Source organism: Paramormyrops kingsleyae, chromosome 7 (assembly GCF_048594095.1).
Source record: "Paramormyrops kingsleyae isolate MSU_618 chromosome 7, PKINGS_0.4, whole genome shotgun sequence".
Classification (NCBI taxonomy): domain Eukaryota; kingdom Metazoa; phylum Chordata; class Actinopteri; order Osteoglossiformes; family Mormyridae; genus Paramormyrops; species Paramormyrops kingsleyae.
The window spans coordinates 34950196-34968332 of record NC_132803.1 but is presented as its reverse complement, the minus strand read 5'-3'; the positions used below and the strand labels follow the sequence as shown (position 1 = coordinate 34968332).

At 44.6% G+C, this 18137-nt stretch overlaps 1 protein-coding gene across 8 annotated transcripts in view; it reads left to right on the top strand.

Moving 5' to 3' along the window:
* Nucleotides 1–18137, top strand: part of wrn (WRN RecQ like helicase) — a 38233-nt gene that overhangs the window by 6914 nt on the left and 13182 nt on the right. For all 8 annotated transcript variants that reach the window (XM_072714846.1, XM_072714845.1, XM_072714841.1 and 5 more), the window contains 22 exons: nt 63–201; nt 2353–2428; nt 3925–3992; nt 5782–5890; nt 6509–6577; nt 6798–6880; nt 6966–7072; nt 7278–7471; nt 7763–7937; nt 8038–8219; nt 9947–10048; nt 10344–10436; nt 10682–10823; nt 11915–12085; nt 12545–12639; nt 14736–14772; nt 14998–15071; nt 15191–15278; nt 16167–16279; nt 16787–16901; nt 17377–17505; nt 17868–18018. In XM_072714846.1, the coding sequence (XP_072570947.1) occupies nt 63–201; nt 2353–2428; nt 3925–3992; nt 5782–5890; nt 6509–6577; nt 6798–6880; nt 6966–7072; nt 7278–7471; nt 7763–7937; nt 8038–8219; nt 9947–10048; nt 10344–10436; nt 10682–10823; nt 11915–12085; nt 12545–12639; nt 14736–14772; nt 14998–15071; nt 15191–15278; nt 16167–16279; nt 16787–16901; nt 17377–17505; nt 17868–18018 (2512 nt within the window). The remainder of the gene's footprint in view (nt 1–62; nt 202–2352; nt 2429–3924; nt 3993–5781; nt 5891–6508; nt 6578–6797; nt 6881–6965; nt 7073–7277; nt 7472–7762; nt 7938–8037; nt 8220–9946; nt 10049–10343; nt 10437–10681; nt 10824–11914; nt 12086–12544; nt 12640–14735; nt 14773–14997; nt 15072–15190; nt 15279–16166; nt 16280–16786; nt 16902–17376; nt 17506–17867; nt 18019–18137) is intronic.

Below are 18137 nucleotides of genomic sequence, written 5' to 3'. Positions count from 1 at the left end.
GACTGAAAGCCTTGTGCCGAGGCCCGGTGTGCAGTCATACATCTGGGTGTTGTTCTCTGCAGTGTGCTGAAGATGCAGAGGAGTTGTTTTGCCAAGGGGACGGAGCGGAGTGCCGTGCCGACGAAGAACAGGGGTGTCCCAAACCTATGGAAGATGAGGATGAAGAGGAGGGCATACAAGAGGAGGAGGAGGAGGGCTTCGGTAGTTATGTTCTCATATTCCTATTTCAGCTGGATTATTCAGTGCAGATGAAGGTGGTGTTGAGCTCTGCTGAACATCAGGCTGGCAGCCAAAAGAAGTGCTTGAAATGCTCTCAGTAATTGCCTGACACAATTAGCGCTGCTTCATTTGGGCGACATGTGGAGATCCACTGGATCAGCATCTGATCCTCCAAATTACACATTAAACGCGCCTTGTGGAATCAAGGCTTTAAGTACAAGCTTTTGGTTTTGCGCTGCTTGCATTGCTTAATATGCCACACTCATTTTTGCAGTAATGTTAATCTCTGCATCTATATGTGATAGTTCTTATGAAATAGAGGTTGTCAAAGATGGACACTGGCTATAGCCCAGGGGTCGGGAACCTTTTTGGCTGAGAGCCATGAGCGCCACATATTTTAAAATGTAATTCTGTGAGAGCCATACAATATGTTTAAAACTAAAAACAAGTAAATGTGTGCATTTTATGTAGGACCAACACTTTTAAAGTACAATAAGTCTCTGAATTCTTTTTAATAACGTTGGTATGCTGTTGCTAACCCATGGTGAATAAAGTACTTCTTACCATTAATGCGACTTCTGGGGCTGCATGGTTTTACTGATGGCTTTGTAGTCTGGTTGATACGTGGTGAAGTTAAGCTTCAACAGTTCTTGCCGACAGAGGCATGTCTTTTATTCGTTTGATTATCTCAAAGTCGTCAAAAAGTTCATTGGCAACATCAAGCATGAATGTTTTGGCATACTCCCCCTCTGTGAATGACTTTCTGTTTCTCACAATTGCTAAAGCACCAGCAAAGCTAGTCGAATTCCAGTCACCTTGTTGGGTCCAAACACGGAGTTGCTGCTGACTAGTTTGCCCTCTGCACAGTAGCTCTTGACATGCTTTCTTCCTGCTGTCCCCGCAGGATATTTCGATGCAAATGTAGTATGGCGTGTCGAAGTGCCACTTTATGTTTGACCGTTTCATCGATGCAATTTTATCATTGCATATTAGACACTGCAGAACCTGCTCTCTCCACAAAGGCAAATTCCTCTGTCCATTCCTGCTGAAAAGTATGATACTCCTCATCTTTTTTTCTTACCTGCGTGAAGTTGCCCCCCATATGTGCCGGATTGTGCCGTTAAAATTTTTGTTTGTGCTGTTTTAGTTTCTGAGGTATAAATGTGTGTTTACATGGTGACGTCATCAGCGTGAAGTTGCCCCCCCATTTGCGTCTGATTTCCACCAGACCGATCGCAATCGTATGTTCCGCATTTGTGCTGGTTTGTGCCGTTAAAACTATCCTTTGTGCTGCTTTAGTTTCTGAGATATTAATGTTTGTTTACATGGTCATGTGACACCAGCGTGATATTAATGTTGTTTAAAGCAGCACAAACCAGCACAAACGCGGAACATACGATTGGGATCGGTTTGGTGGAAATCAGACTCAAATGGGAGGCTAACTTCACGCCGATGACGTCACCATGTAAACACCACATTTATATCTCAGAAACTAAAACAGCACAAACAAAATTTTAACGGCACAAACGCGGCACATACGATTGAGACCAGTTTGGTTGAAATCTGAAACATATGGGGGGCCAACTTCACGCAGGTTTTTTACTTTTAGCCATCTTCTTCGATAAAAGGATTTCTGCAATTAGCTAGCTGACTACTTGATTAAAAGGATGGAAGTTTACTTCCTGACCTCACAACGACCCGTGTACGTTACGCATTATCCAATAAAAATTTGGTGTCGTCTCGGAGGACAGCTGTGATTGGCTCCAGCCACCCGCAACCATGAACATGAGCGGTAGGAAACGAATGGATTGAAATACATGACAATGTTTTATATTTTTAACGTTATTATTTTTTTTATTAAAGATTTGTCTGCGAGCCAGATACAGCCATCAAAAGAGTCACATCTGGCTCGCGAGCCATATGTTCCCGACCCCTGCTATAGCCAGTAAAAAAAGTATTTTTTAATGCGAAGTGTCCCCAGGCCCAGTAAATCAATAGTACTGGGGAGCTCAGTGTATAGCTCAGAGCAGCGGGTAATAGCAGTTTGAGTTTAATCTTTAGAGAGAATTTCTCATAATGTTGGGACTTTTTCACGTTTCACTTCAGCCCAGTGATTTTTATACCCCCTTCTAGATCCTTCCATACCAGGACCAAACTCAGAACAAATTAAGTGCTTGAAAAAGTATTTTGGCCATTCCAGTTTCAAACCGTGAGTAATATCACTATTATTGTCTTCTTTTTAAATAATCATATCTATTATATATGCATAATTAAAAAATTTTTATGGATATTTTTAAAGTGTGGTTTGTGGTCTTCTCCTAGATTTACTCCTTCACCCGTTGTGTCAGAAGGGATTGTTTTTACATGACAATTGGTGTCACACAGACGTGAAATCTGATAATGTTTAGCTAAATTTCAGAAACCATTTTGACATCACTTCCTGTTTCACCATATAGTCCATATGAATCTTACAAAAGAATGTGTTGCAGTGCATTGATCATAATTGTTACCACAACTTTTATTGAGCATAGTAAAAGTAAAATAATAGGACGTTAAGAACACCTTATATACTTAATGTTCATTTTATTAAGTGTACTTCTTGGGACTAAATTGGCCCATGTTTAGTTTATTAAAGTATATATATTAAGTGTATTTATTTAGTAATATTAGTTATTTGTATTTTTATACCTGAAATTGCTACAAACAGCACAGTAGCATTATGACAACATGTAGATTACTCTTAGTCATTCAAAATGAACAAATATTGTTTTGAGTGCCAAAATTAAGGATAAAATACATTTTACATATAAGCTAGACTTTTCTCAATACATGTCAGTTTAAGCCAGGTATACTTAAGTCAGACTTTTAGTATATCTCTGTTAAGTACATAAGTTTACTGAGAGTATACTCACTCATGTTTAGTTTAGAAAAATTATACTTATAGTATACTTAAATATACTTCTTTTTCGTAAGGGCATAGCTAGCTGCTTATTCTTCCAGCTGAGATGTGTCCAATAGGACCGTGTGGCCTAAGTCTGAAATGCAGAGCTTTTTTAATAGAATGCAAAATGTAATATTTTATTTGTCTTATCTAGCTGCCCTATAATATTGAATTACGGTAATCATGCAATGCTTTTCAATAGGGACAAGGCCTGGCAACTGAATTTTCATTAAAATTGTCTGTTTTGCTTCCATTCAGACATTATCTTGCATTGAGATTGTTTGTTTGTTTTTTATTGCTTTTTAAATCTGGTTGTATTTGGGTGTTGTGCTGTGAGATTAGCTGCTGTAGTTCCTCAGCATTCCTTTGCAGGGACGTCCCCATGCAGCTTTCTGTGGCCTGGGATATGGGCTTTATGCCCCCCTACCCTCCTGCTGGACACACACACACACATTTTTTTAATGAGTGATGCATGCAGTCTGTTGCAGATGAAAATGACTCCTGCATGTTTTTTTCCCACCAGTGTATCACTATTAACACCTGTTTCGATAGCCACCTTGGTCACTTTGCATAGGATTTTCGCACAAATTAGTAATATAATGCAAATAAATTGCAGAGCAATATTATCTCATTGCAGGCACACTTGACACTTGGAGATCAGTAATTCATTCTAAAGTCCAAGTAAATGCTTGGGGATACAATTTGCATTTCAACCGAGAGATTATTTTTCCCCTGGTCTTAAAAATGGTTTGTTCTCTTGTCAGTGTACAATGGAAAGCAATTTACTCCATTCTGAATGAAAGGAGAGATAATCTTGTCGTCATGGCAACAGGTGAGTTCCTCTCATGCTTAATGATGATTGACAAACTCCTTATGACGATTACCCACCAGAGTGTGAAGGGGGGAAATCGAGGGACGTTTCCTGTTTAGCAGAAGAACGGCCCATTTGTTTAAGAATTGATAAATGGAGGATTCTTATTTGTTTGCTAGGGCAGATTACCATGCCATATTTACTTCACTAGAAGTGTGGCTTTTACTGAGAGTTCTGGGGTTTTAAACGCTGAAAACACCCAGGCCGTCGGTCCTGTTAGCACTTGCCGCAGCCTGTGTTCGCCCTGTGCCTGTGTGGGTTTCCTCCCTGTACTCCAGTGTCCTCCCACAGTCCACAGCCTTGAAGGTGGCGTCTAAAAATAGTGTGTGGAATCGAGCGCGCCCCCGTGACGGACATTGCCGTGATTCGCAGGCTCTTTCTTCACTGTGGATCATTGATCCTGGAAAGGAATCGATGGATAGAAGGACCTAAAAAGCCTTATGTAATCAAACGTTGCCTGAAACTTTGATCTGTTGTCCTGTGTGTGTTTCCCTCGAGGTCTGTCTTCCTTTAATGCATTCCTTAAAAAATAAAAACCACTTGTGTGCAGTAGTGGCATAGTCTGTACAAATAGTACTTTTGATGGAGTCGCGCCTTACTTAAAGACAAATACCCTGAAGCACATCATGATCACATTCTAAGCCTGCGAGATACTGAGCGCGTTTTGGTTTATTCTGAAATATTTATGGCAAGCAATCATAAAAATAAATTTAAATAAATTTAAATCATTTGATGAACTGAAATGCATTTATGTAATTGGTAGTTTTGGAAACAGTTCAGATTGTTCTTGTACTTAATACTTTCCTGCCATATATTTGCATGTATTCATGTATTCAATTTATTCAGGATTTATCATCTCCTCATTACTGGGACACATTAGTGGAGGTAGATGATGCAGTGTTGGGATGGCTTCAGCCAGCGTGGCTCCAGTTCCGCCTGGCTCTACCCAGAGAATTAAATTGTCTTAACTGTGTATTTTAGCTGCAGGTTTATGATAACATACACTACCAGTCAAAAGTTTTTGCACACCACATGTTTTTACCACTTTTCCATGTATTTCATAAACTGCAGAGTTTAAGCATGGAAGGTTGAGTGAACAAAAGTCAAATAAAATGTTTCCTTTATAACATGGAAAGAGATGCATGTCCGACATCCTATTAACTGGTTGTGTGGTGATGGCATCATATTCTAGGCTGTCCTTTAACTTTAAATGCACTAGTTAACTTTCATCCCATGAAGCACAGCAATATTTAATGTCTCATAGAAAGAATGCCTTGGATTTTCTCTGCTCTTATAACTGCTAGAGGAGGTCACTTTGATGAATCAAATTACATTTTCTTGCTAATAAAGGTACTCAAATGTTAAACATACTGTAGATTTATTTGTTAGCAAGAATATTGAGTGTATTTTTAGTAAATGTTAAGTAACATGCAGTTACACTAACATGTCAGTGTGTGCAAAAACTTTTGACTGGTAGCGTACAACGTATATTTTATTTGAGGGGACACTGGCCACAGAATGAGTTCCGGTTTCCTTAAATCAATTTGATGTCAGATATTTCAGATGATGCTGATGAATTTGAGGAATTAGCACCTGAGTCATATTTTTTGCTGGTAAAATAAATTATGGGTATAGAAGGGAAAATTAACATGACATTCTGGGCTTAATAAATAGATCCAGGTGGCTTGACGTTCAGTTTTGTGCGTGATAGTAATTAATTGCGTTTACCATGTCATTTTCACTCCTGAAGGTTATGGGAAGAGTTTGTGTTTCCAGTTCCCTCCGGTGTACTGCGGGGGGGTCAGTGTCGTCATCTCCCCCCTGATTGCTCTTATGGAGGACCAGGTGCTCCAGCTCACGTAGGTAACCCCTGTCTGCCACAGCCCCGCATTTGAAGGACCGCGGCCAAAATTTTGCTTTCTGGGGTCTTGTGAGGGAGTAGAGCGGTATGGAGTGTGGCATATGGTCTTTGGGATGCGCCCCGCTTCTGTCCTGAGGGGTGAATCGGCTGGGATTTGTACGCTGCCAGCGTTGAACACGCAGTGTGATGAAATCGCGAGCAGCTCAGCCAAAATCTCCAGTGGCCCCAGATGGTTGGGACAAAAAAAAATGATTGGCTCCCTGTGGATAGCGTGCGCGTCTGTTGGCCGCGGATACTGAGCCGTGAGCCCAGATTCGTTTTTAAGAATGATTTGCTCCATTTATGAAGGAGGTTTCTACGGCATACATTAGCTGACGTATTGCGCTGATAGCAGACGTGGGGTTTGGTTGCAAAACCTGCTGATGATGGTCCTTTCAGATTAGATGTAGAACCCTTTATCGATGTCAGCTGAGGCATGGTAGTAATCTGTACATCTGGAAGACCATCACTGAGTGAAAACTGGCCCCTTAACCCAGCAATCTAGGCTGTCAGTTCTTCACAGGAAACGGATCCCGATGATGTGTGTCTCTGACGCACTTTGCCCCCTTTATTGCAGGATGTCCAACATTCCGGCTTGCTTTCTTGGATCAGCTCAGACCAATAACGTTATGGCTGGCGTGAAGAAGTAAGTCTGACTTCTTGACCCCTGCTTCAGCATTGCTGGGATGCTTAAAAAGAATCGATTTTATACTGTTTCAGTGGAAGCACTATGTAAGCTTTTATCCATTTAAGGTGATGCGAGGCTCTGTATAGCTCTATAGCTTGTTATCAGAACAGCGTATAGGCCAGGCTTACGGGGATCGCGGTAGCTGCGGTAAGTACTGAGTGAGTGTTCTGATCCACAGAGGCTGTTACAGAATCGTGTACATGACCCCGGAGTTCTGCTCAGGAAACACGTGGCTGCTGGAGCAGCTTGACAGCGGCGTCGGTGAGTCAGAGACACCGTTTCTCTGGTCGTGTGATTGACATGGCAGGAAATAGCGACTGAAATGAATGACTGGTGTGTCCTCCAGGGATTTCGGTAATCGCGATCGATGAGGCCCACTGTATTTCCGAGTGGGGCCACGACTTCAGAGGTGCGTACAGGAACCTCGGAAACCTGAAGAAGATTCTCGCCGGCGTGAGTCACCTGCAGCCGTGATGAAAATGAGTCTGTCACAGAATGTGTTTTGAGCTCCTACTAGGAGGACTTGCTGTTGTACTCAGATCAAGTTCTGAAGCTATGCTTCAGAGAGAGGCTGAAAGTAAACTGTTCAATGTAGCTGCTGCTCGTAATTTTTACTTAATACAGGATCTCATCCTTATCCCTCTGTTGGCGCACCAAGGTTCCTATCATGGCTTTGACTGCCACAGCGAGTCCCTCTGTACGCGATGACATCATGAAGAGTCTGAAGTTGGTTGATCCCGTAGTCACCTGCACCTCTTTTGATCGGCCCAACATTTTTCTGGGTGTGCGCCGCAAGTCTGGGGAAATTTTGCAGGACCTGAAGCAGTTTCTGATCAAGAAGAATGGCCTCGGGTCAGTTCCCATAGCGACTGAAATTCTGGGTAGTTCTTTTCTTAGAGGAAGGAATGCAGACAGACACAACCCACATCTGTGTACCTGCATAGACTAATTGTACACAATTATAAATATCTTCTTAGATGACGCCGTACTGTGCTGTCTTTGGCTCATTGCACATATTGTCTGTTTTAGCACGTACTGTTGAGAACACACTTATGCCGAGGTCTTATGGTTTAATAGCTACACACGTGCACCTGTTTATGGCCTCTGGATTTTCGTAATGATCTGCAATCTCGATGCCTTCAGGGGCGATTATGAATTCGATGGCTCTGCCATCGTGTACTGCCCATCGAGGAAGGAGGCGGAGCGTGTGTCGTCCGAGCTCTACAAGTTGGGCGTGCTGTGTGGGGTTTACCACGCGGGCATGGGCATCACGCAGCGGCGGGAGACGCAGCACCGCTTCATGAGAGACGAGATCCAGGTGGCCATGTCACGCTTTCAAGATGCACAAGCTGACGGGAGACGTTTGGCCGCGTCTTGCGTTAGGGCGTTAACACGTGCAGCGTCTTTGTCGATTTCAGTGCATCGTCGCCACTGTTGCTTTTGGGATGGGAATAAACAAGGCCGATATCCGCAAGGTCATCCACTATGGGGCCCCAAAAGAGATGGAGTCGTACTACCAGGAGATCGGCCGCGCGGGAAGAGACGGGCTGCCCAGCTCCTGCCACGTGCTGTGGGCGCCGGGGGACATGGTGTTGAACAAGTGAGCTGCACTGTCAGAAAAAAGGGTACCAATTTGTACCTTTGCTTGTCATTGGGGCTGTACCTTCAAGGGTCTGCCAATTGTATCCTTACCTGTAGCTAACTGTATGTTTTAAGGTACAGAAATGGACTCTGAGGAACATATTTGTACCACTTGGGGTGCATCCTTAGGGATGTTCCTGAGTCCATCTTTGTACCATAAATTACACTAAAAGGTACATTTACCAACAGCTAGGTTACAATTGACAGATCCTTGAGGGTACAGCCCCAGTGACAAGCAAAGGTAGAAGTTGGTACCCTTTTGGTTTCTCAGCAGTATCAGTGTGGGATTCTGGGTAGTTAAACTATTTCTAATTATGCAAAGCCATCGTGTCTAATAGTTTTCATCGTTTAAGGCATTTAACTCTTCAGGATCTGAAAATGTTTAACACAAGAATGAAGATATACACTCACCTAAAGAATTATTAGGAACACCTGTTCAATTTCTCATTAATGCAATTATCTAATCAACCAATCACATGGCAGTTGCTTCAATGCATTTAGGGGTGTGGTCCTGGTCAAGACAATCTCCTGAACTCCAAACTGAATGTCAGAATGGGAAAGAAAGGTGATTTAAGCAATTTTGAGCGTGGCATGGTTGTTGGTGCCAGACGGGCCGGTCTGAGTATTTCACAATCTGCCCAGTTACTGGGATTTTCACGCACAACCATTTCTAGGGTTTACATAGAATAGTGTGCAAAAGGAAAAACATCCAGTATGCGGCAGTCCTGTGGGCGAAAATGCCTTGTTGATGCTAGAGGTCAGAGGAGAATGGGCCGACTGATTCAAGCTGATAGAAGAGCAACTTTGACTGAAATAACCACTCGTTACAACCGAGGTATGCAGCAAAGCATTTGTGAAGCCACAACACGCACAACCTTGAGGCGGATGGGCTACAACAGCAGAAGACCCCACCGGGTACCACTCATCTCCACTACAAATAGGAAAAAGAGGCTACAATTTGCACGAGCTCACCAAAATAGGACAGTTGAAGACTGGAAAAATGTTGCCTGGTCTGATGAGTCTCGATTTCTGTTGAGACATTCAAATGGTAGAGTCAGAATTTGGCGTATACAGAATGAGAACATGGATCCATCATGCCTTGTTACCACTGTGCAGGCTGGTGGTGGTGGTGTAATGGTGTGGGGGATGTTTTCTTGGCACACTTTAGGCCCCTTAGTGCCAATTGGGCATCATTTAAATGCCACGGCCTACCTGAGCATTGTTTCTGATCATGTCCATCCCTTTATGACCACCATGTACCCGTCCTCTGATGGCTACTTCCAGCAGGATAATGCACCATGTCACAAAGCTCGAATCATTTCAAATTGGTTTCTTGAACATGACAATGAGTTCACTGTACTAAAATGGCCCCCACAGTCACCAGATCTCAACCCAATAGAGCATCTTTGGGATGTGGTGGAATGGGAGCTTCGTGCCCTGGATGTGCATCCCACAAATCTCCATCAACTGCAAGATGCTATCCTATCAATATGGGCCAACATTTCTAAAGAATGCTTTCAGCACCTTGTTGAATCAATGCCACGTAGAATTAAGGCAGTTCTGAAGGCGAAAGGGGGTCAAACACCGTATTAGTATGGTGTTCCTAATAATCCTTTAGGTGAGTGTAGTTGCATCTTGCAAGAGGTTATTGTGCCCATGACCTTGACTCTCAGAAACACTCCACAGGTTTCTCCTCAGCAAGGTTAAAAGTGACCGATTCCGTGGATACAAAATGAAGATGATGACTAAGATGGAGCAGTACCTCAGCTCTTACAAATGCAGAAGAAGGTGTGTATTGGAAGCAGCTGGAACGCCATCGTTCTCACATTTTTTTTAGTGATGCACTTTACTTTGGAACCTTAACAGCTGTTATCTTGAATTACCGAATGTGGCTTCTCACCTTGAGATGGTTTTATCAGGTTATATTGCCTGTTCAGGGACAAGTGCAGTTCTTTCTGTAATGTTGATGCTGAATGGCAACACAATTCCATGACTGTAGCACTGCTTCTGCAAGATTCTTGTTCCTTTTTTGTGTATATTTCAGAAATGCTTCTCCCGCTCTTACATGTTATTTGTCTTTTAGGCTAATTCTTTCTCACTTTGAGGATAAACAGCTGCGGAAAGTCACATCTGGCATTATGGAAACGGAAGCTTGTTGTGACAACTGTAAGTCTGGGTAGGTGTCCTGTAAAATGATGAACGTGTCATTCTCGCAATTCTGCGCCAAGGTGACGATTAAACTTCAGTGGTGCGCCTTTTGGATCAGCATGGCTTCCTTTCTGAGTGCTAATGAGTGATTGTAAGTTCAGCCGCACAGTTCAGTGTTTTGGTAGCTTGTTTTGTTTGACGTTAAGATGCAGTGAGCGAGCTTTGCTTTATGCCGCTGTGGATGCTCAGGTTTGCTCTGTCCTCGCCTGTCAGGGCCACGCATGGCTTCAGCATGGAGGATTTGAAACCTCAGCAGCATGATTTCGGTAAGGAGGCCTACGACCTCATGAGTGCTGTGAGCGCCCTGAACGAGAGATTCGGCACGGCCGTCCCCATCCTGCTGCTGCGGGGCTCGGTGAGTCTGCCTGCCGACACCCCACCAGCGGTCCATCTCCACAGTGATGTGCCAGGACTCCTCTCAGCGTAATGATGCCGTTATTGTGCCGGCTCACCGCCCTGACACCGTGTTCTGCACACTGTGCCTCAGGCGTTACATTTGTTTAATCTGTCAAAATGAAGTAGCTTTTTATCAGCTACGGAAGAAAAGTTTATTTTTATCCCTGAAAAACAGGAAGACTAAATAAATTATCTGCTCATTTTAGCACTAACACAGCAATGTGATGGAAAGTGTCTGATGTTTAGTTAGATGCCATCAGAGGTGGAAAGTCCCGGTCCAAAAAGTACAAATCCAGACCAAGATTTTGCTTCAACCAACCAGTTGAGTATAAAGAACTGGTTAGTTGAAACAAAATCCTGGTCTGGATTTGTACTTTCTGGACCAGAACTCTTCACCTCTGGATGCTGTGGTAGGGTAATGTCATCTATATTTATCCCTTGCTGGATCTCTTAGTTGCGCTATAGATATTTAGCTTCGCTAGCTCTTTACGCTACTCTGGCATATCTGATACGACTTATTCCCCATCTTACAGCTTAGAGTATAATGTTCGAGAAACAACGTTATATTCCTTAGCTGGTTTGCTAACTTAGTATAATGTACTTTCATTTGTGTCTTATTTTGAATTCCTGGCTTTACTATAATGTATTCTATTTTGAGAACACTCACATTGAGAATAGAGCTATCTATTCACCATTCTGGCCTTGTGTGATTGGTCAGTTTTATGCATGGAAAAACATGGCGCTGGGCACAAATCCCAGCACACTTCTGCTTCAGACAGATAACAGATCCATACACTCTATGGGTGGATATGCAGCACAAGATAAAAATATTTTTCCTTTGTGTCATTTAAATTTTTATTCAAACTAAACATTCTGTAAATGTTTACCCATGTACACAGAAACTTATGAGCAGAGTGGCGGTGAGTCTCAAAGTCAACAGAGACATTTTGTGTTTTAACTTGTGGACTTCTTCTCGAACCCCTGACCCTTCGAGTGGAAATGTAAGATGTGTTCTGGGGCTGGGTGAGTGAGATGCACCATTCCCTCCAGGGCTCTCAGAGACTCCCAGACAGTTACCGCAAGCACCCCCTGTTTGGGGCTGGCAGGGACAGGCCGGAAGCCTGGTGGAAGGCCCTGACCAGGCAGCTCATCGGGGAAGGGTACCTGAAGGAGGCCACGGGCCACAGCAGGTTCTCCACGCTCTGTAAGCTCACCTCCCAGGTATGGCGAGTCCATAGCGCTTTCTGATCTCTTCTTCGTCGTGTCCGAGCGTCAGCTGCAGCTGAAATGACCTTTAACACCGATGCTTCCTTTGCATTTGCATGGTGGTGTGTGGCTCAGTGTGTGACTGGTATTGTTGTCACAACAATACCAGTCACTTCTCTATTGAGCAAAAGCCTTAACCCCTCGGAAAATTGCTCCGAGGTGCTGGATAAATGGCTGACCCTGCGCTCTGACCCCAAGCGTTGCTCTCACCTCTGTATGTGTGTTGTTTTTCATTTCACTGCTGGTGTACCACTACATTCATGCCTGCAACAAGTAAGTCTTAAACCTTGAATGTCTTAAAGAAGAGCATGATGGGATACGTGAAAAATAAAGCGTTCCAATGAACCTGTGCTTGTGTAAATGGCGAGTAAAGCATCATTTCATTTCATGTTCCTCTTCTTTCCATCGCTGAAGGGCAAAACGTGGCTGAGGACGGCGGAGAGTGCGGCCCGGAAAAGCCTCCTTCTTCAGCCCGAAGGCGATTTGATCTCCTTGGACTCCAGGCCAAGGTAAACGTCGATGCCTCCGCTGGGCATGCTCGCCAGGTGTTGGCCCTTTCGTGTTTGGCTTTGGACCAACCTCAGTTTCAAAAGAAGAACCCGAGAAATGTATGGGTGTAGGACAGCTGTTGGGAACATAGGGGACATCAAACAGAGAGAATGATTACACATATCTGAGGAGCTGAACTGCATTGTGATGTTTAAATCCCATTTGAAGTGTGATCTTAGTGATGTTAGCCGAGCTCGTGACTTTTTACTAATCTTAAGACTCAGCTTTTAATATATTATTTCAAAGAAACAGGCCACACACAGGACTGCGTGTTGAAATTCCATTGAGGCTTGAATAGAGTGATACCGTATGAGATTCTCAAATGTGGCAAAATGCAGTCGCCACTAGTGGAGCGGGCCTCCAACCATCGCTGACATAAACCCTAGTCTGAGGCAGTTACCGGTCCTATTTAATTAACGTCTGGGCTTGTTTTTCCACATCCTCTGAAAACAGTCTCCTTGGAAAGGGTTCACATTTAAGCAGCTGCTTTCTCAGGCGAGTGTGAAAAACGCTAAATCCATAAGGCTTCAAGGCTCCTAGAAGTATCAGTGTGACTTGTGAAGTATTCTCAACTGTAAAACCGTGCTTTCACAACCTGCCTGGATCTCACTCCCTTCAATCTGTCTCCGAAAATGCATATTCATTTTCACGGGTTTAAAAATACATTTATATATAATTGAGAGATTTTCAGTCATCCATCCGCGCATTCAGTCATCATTCCGTGCATTCTGTCATCAGATGCTGGCTTCCGTTTATACCGCGTCTGACTATTCTTGGGCATTATTTAATTTTTCATGCCATCATACTGTTCATATATTGAACGGAAGGTATTTTGACTATTTTCCAAAGCAACGCAATTTATTCACAGAGTGAGGGTAGGGATTCTTGCAGTAAAAACTGACAGTGAAATCAATTTTCCAGATTGTACTTTTCAGGTCATAGGGAGTTACTGTATCGCCACATTCTTCCCCTGATTCACACATTATTTCACTAATTCCCTTGCTGGCTAGTTCTGACTACCCCAGTTAATTTATGGCAGTTTGCCCCTAGTGGCAGATCTCGTATTCTGCATTAAGCAACAAGGGCTTTGTGTGTTAGATGACTTAATGGTTGCCTGCATAAATCTTCAAGAATTCAAACGTGGATTTCTGCAGTCAAATATGTAAATATTTTTTAAAATATCAAAGTTTGACCTCCCGTGCCTTCCGCCATCATCAGCTTGCACATTCGTTTATCCATCCACACTTCTGTTACTGCTAGTCAGTGTTGGGCAGCGGTGAACCTGGAGTCTCTCCTGGGCGGCTCAGGACACTGCAGACCTGCAGAACACACGCTTACACCAGACATGCAGCGTTTCTCAATCTGCATGCAGACCGTGCTTTTGTTCTTGTGTATCTGGTTTTACGTCGTCTTCCACTGCCGAAAACCAGTACGGAGGGTGGTAAAAATCCCTGGATGATGTTCATGCCCAGCCTCAAATATCCAAGATACACTGGTTGCATCCTTGGCAAGCAAGACCAATCCCATGATTCATTGCGTCTCAAGTTCGTTCTTGGGAGGCAAGATAAGAAGACCGCTCTTGCAGAGACCACAAGTACGATCTTGGTGTTTTTGGTATTGAGAAACCCCATAGACACTCTATGGACAATCTAGAGACACCATTTGACATACTGCTGCTGTTTGGTCTGTCGGAGGACATGAGGGGGGAACATGCAAGCTTCATGCATCAGACCCCCCCCACTTTGGAGGTTTCAGTATATCCCTCTGTGCCTAAGCCTATGCTTAGCCAATGTTCAGTAATTCTGACTGCTGTTCATAGCTAGTTGTGGAAAATGGATGCATAAAGGTTGTTTCTGGGGTTTTTAAATACATTTTTCAAATTTTAATTTTCACATGGTCATAATATACAATTACTTGCAATGTCCCCAGTACAAGCAATTCATGAATTGTCTATTATCAAACAAACCATTGATCTTATAGCAAACAGCATGTTGAATTATATTTGTGTTCCTTATGCATTTATTATACTGAGTGCATTTTCGATCTGTTGCTGTAGGTCATTCCAGACCTCATCTGCGACAGCCTCTGTTCAGGTGAGTGTGACGGTGTTCAGGACTCACTGTTTGGATTATACATGTTCTAGGTGTTCCAGCAGGGGGGACGGGGTGAAGGCTTTGTTGTGAATACAAACTGCCTTTTTCAATGCGCGATGCATATCAACGTATATTTGCATTTTATCAGTATCTAGTTGTCTGTCATTGAATCTGCATTTTCTCTCGGCCTGGTTAACGCCCTAACCCCTTCCTCCCCCCCTCCAGAAAGCTCAGCCAATCCTCTTCCCCAGCCCAGAAAGCAGTAAGGTCACGAGGGCCTCCAGTGCTTCAGTGTGCAGGTACTGAACCTGGACGTTGGTGTAATCAAGCTGGAAGTATCTGTGTGGTGCAAGCTCTGTTCACCCTAGCTGCCCTTGGTCTCTGGGGCTAATTTAACCCCATTCGATTCCTCCTGTAGGTCACAGCCTGCCCCCTCATATAAATCTCCCGTGAAAGTGACCAAACCTCCATGTCCTGCTGTCTCTCCCAGAGAACTAGAGCTACAGGTATGATAGGATGATGTATCTTTGACCACTCAAGTAATTAGAAGTGAGCAAACTTTGTCGGATTGCTTTAGGATGGATGTTTCATTTCGTAAACATTACTTCCACAGATTCTTAAGCCTTTCCATTAACCTCCACTGAAGAAGAACATTTTTGAATGCCACATTAGCTGCAGTCAGAGCAATTACGTTTGGCTGTAGGTCGTCTCAGTGGATTACTACTGACTTATCCCGTCTTTTTTAACTGGCCAGAAAATTACCAGTGAGGTAGTTACAACATGGTGAAATAAAATGGTGATTTTTACACCTGTTTCAGGACAAGTCAAATGAATGTCACTAAATTTAATTTAATTTAATTGAAATTAAATGTAATGTTAAAAATGGGTCTATAATGCCTAAATAAATTAGTCAGAGGCATCAGTTTAAATCAGTTTGCTTAAATCACATTTACAAGCTCTTGAAAGACTTCATCTGAGATCTGATAGACCGTATTCTACATTTCTTGAAGACCGTCGCTTCTCGCTGATCCCTGTCATTCCACTTTACACAGACATGGACGCTGCTGAAAATGCCACTTTCATAAGTGATTGCAGATTGAATTTGGTGACGCCGGCTTTAAATGGGCCTCGCGTCGGGGCTGACGGCGCTCAGTTCCTGTGGTGGGGGGAGATGACGAGGTCACAGGGATAAATGACCGAGCGGCAGGCCGATCGGAGCGCTCAGCGTTCCCAAGCCTGATGTCTTTTCTGGGGAGTCTGTCAGAGATGTCACACGCATTTTCCCTGTGTAATTGGCATCACACGCTGCTGTTTCTGCAGCATGTTAATGACAGACGCTGCCAGAGGCAAGTCGTGAAGAATGTTTGTTTGAAATTATCCCTCCCATCTTGAAGGCGGAGCTTTACGGCAAACTCGTGACCGGACGTCAGAAACTGGCCAGTGCGAAGGACATTCCCCCAGCCATCCTGGCGACGAACAAGGTTCTCCTGGACATGGCTAAAGTCAGGTGAGATGCCTGCTGTCAGTAGCGGAAGGTGAAGTTACCTTCTGGCTGAAACCCTGGCCTGGTTTCTGATGTCTTTGTGTCGATGCTGTGTCTCAGCCTCTCCTGGGCCTTCTTAACAGAAATTCGCAGCTGATATCCTCATGTAAATGTTCGATATATGTTAATGTCAATGTTTATAGGTAAGCAATAAGAGCATTGTGCTGACAACACAAAGGTTGTGGGTTCGAATCTCTGGGAGCATATAAATAATAACTCTTCCCTCTACTGTAAGTCATTTTTCATAAAAACGTCAGATATGTAAATATAGGTGAGCCACTGGATCTGTGGTCAGAGCCTGAATGGATCACTGCATTCCAGTGCTGTACTGGGATCTTTCTGTCCAGGATCTGTGTGTGTGCATGTGGTCACTCTCATTCTCTACCAGTGCGTGTGCGCATGTGCGCGTGCGTGTGGGCGTGCGTCCATGCGTGCAGGCCGGCCTCACTCTGTGCCCGTGTGTGTGTGTAGGCCGTGCTCACTGGCCAGCCTGAGGCAGGTAGATGGCGTTTCTGAGGCCAAGTCCAGCATGCTGGTGCCACTGCTCGGAACCATCAGGGAGTTCTGCCAGGCCCACGGGCTGCAGGTAGGATAGTGTCGCAAGCAGCAGCCGCATGATGCGCATTTGGGTCGCTGTATAGCCGCCGGCTTTTGTAAATGATAACAAGGTCCTGCTCAGAACTGTCTGCCCCCCCCCCCCACACTTGGCAGAGCCCCACCTCCCTCAGGTCTGCTTGTCTTTCCTTTTTATTTAGCTGAACATGAGACGCCGTGTGGTGCAGCAGCCCCTGAATAGAACTGAAGGCAGTATGGCAGTACTGTGATTACCCATGTACACAGTGAGCAGAGAGGCTCACTCCTGCATGGGGAATTAGGCTTCTGGACCCAGTGCTGTCTTCTGTTTGCTTTGTCTGTTAATGATTCAAGGGAGGGGGTGTAGTTCCCAATCATTTGATTTCTACAGACAGCTTCAGTCAGTCAGTGATTTCACATCATGCAGTGATGCTGCGCAGGTTGGTCGTCTGCTGCTCCAGCCTCCTCCTCTGTTCTCCTGTCCCCAGGCTGGTTTGTCCCCCGGCAGTGCGGCCCCCTCGGAGACAGCGGGCCCGGCCTCCGGTGTGGTGATTCCCCACCTTGCCGACAGCGTCGCTGTCACCTACAGGCTCTTCCAGGAGGAGAGGAAAAGTCTGGTGAGCCACACGCTCACACGTCACAGGACACTCCCCCAGAGGGTTAAAAATAAATAAATACATAGTTAGCGAGTAGCCAGGTGATCCTACCTAGCTATCTGGTTAGCAGAACATGCAGTTTCAGCATCTTCTAAATAAAGAATTCCTTTATTTGATATTTAGTGTAGTGACTGTTTGTGGCCAACAGGGGGCCCTACACAAATGTGGTTGTTCAGTTTGTGGGCCCGGTGTTGTTCAGTGTTTAAGCAAGCGTATCCAGCAGCTGGGGGAGGGGGGCGTGTCTTTTGGCTTTCTGAGACTGGTGTACAGACTGCTGCCTGCTGACCGTGCACACACGTGTGCGTGTGTGTGTATGTATCCAGAGGCAGGTGTGTGACCAGCGCAGCCTCCCCGTAGCAGTGGTGGAGTCCCATCTCCTGCAGGCATTGCAGGCGGGCTGCCCGCTGGACACGGACAGGGCCGGCCTGTCTGCCCCGACGTTTGCCGCCATCTGCCGCATCATCGGCAACTCCGGTAGCCGTTTTCCCGCTTCATACCCCATTTATGCCGGTTTGTGCTTCGGCCGGAATCCAGCATTTCGAAATGCTTTCGCATCCCTCGTCTCCCATGGGCTTCACATATAGGAGCAGATC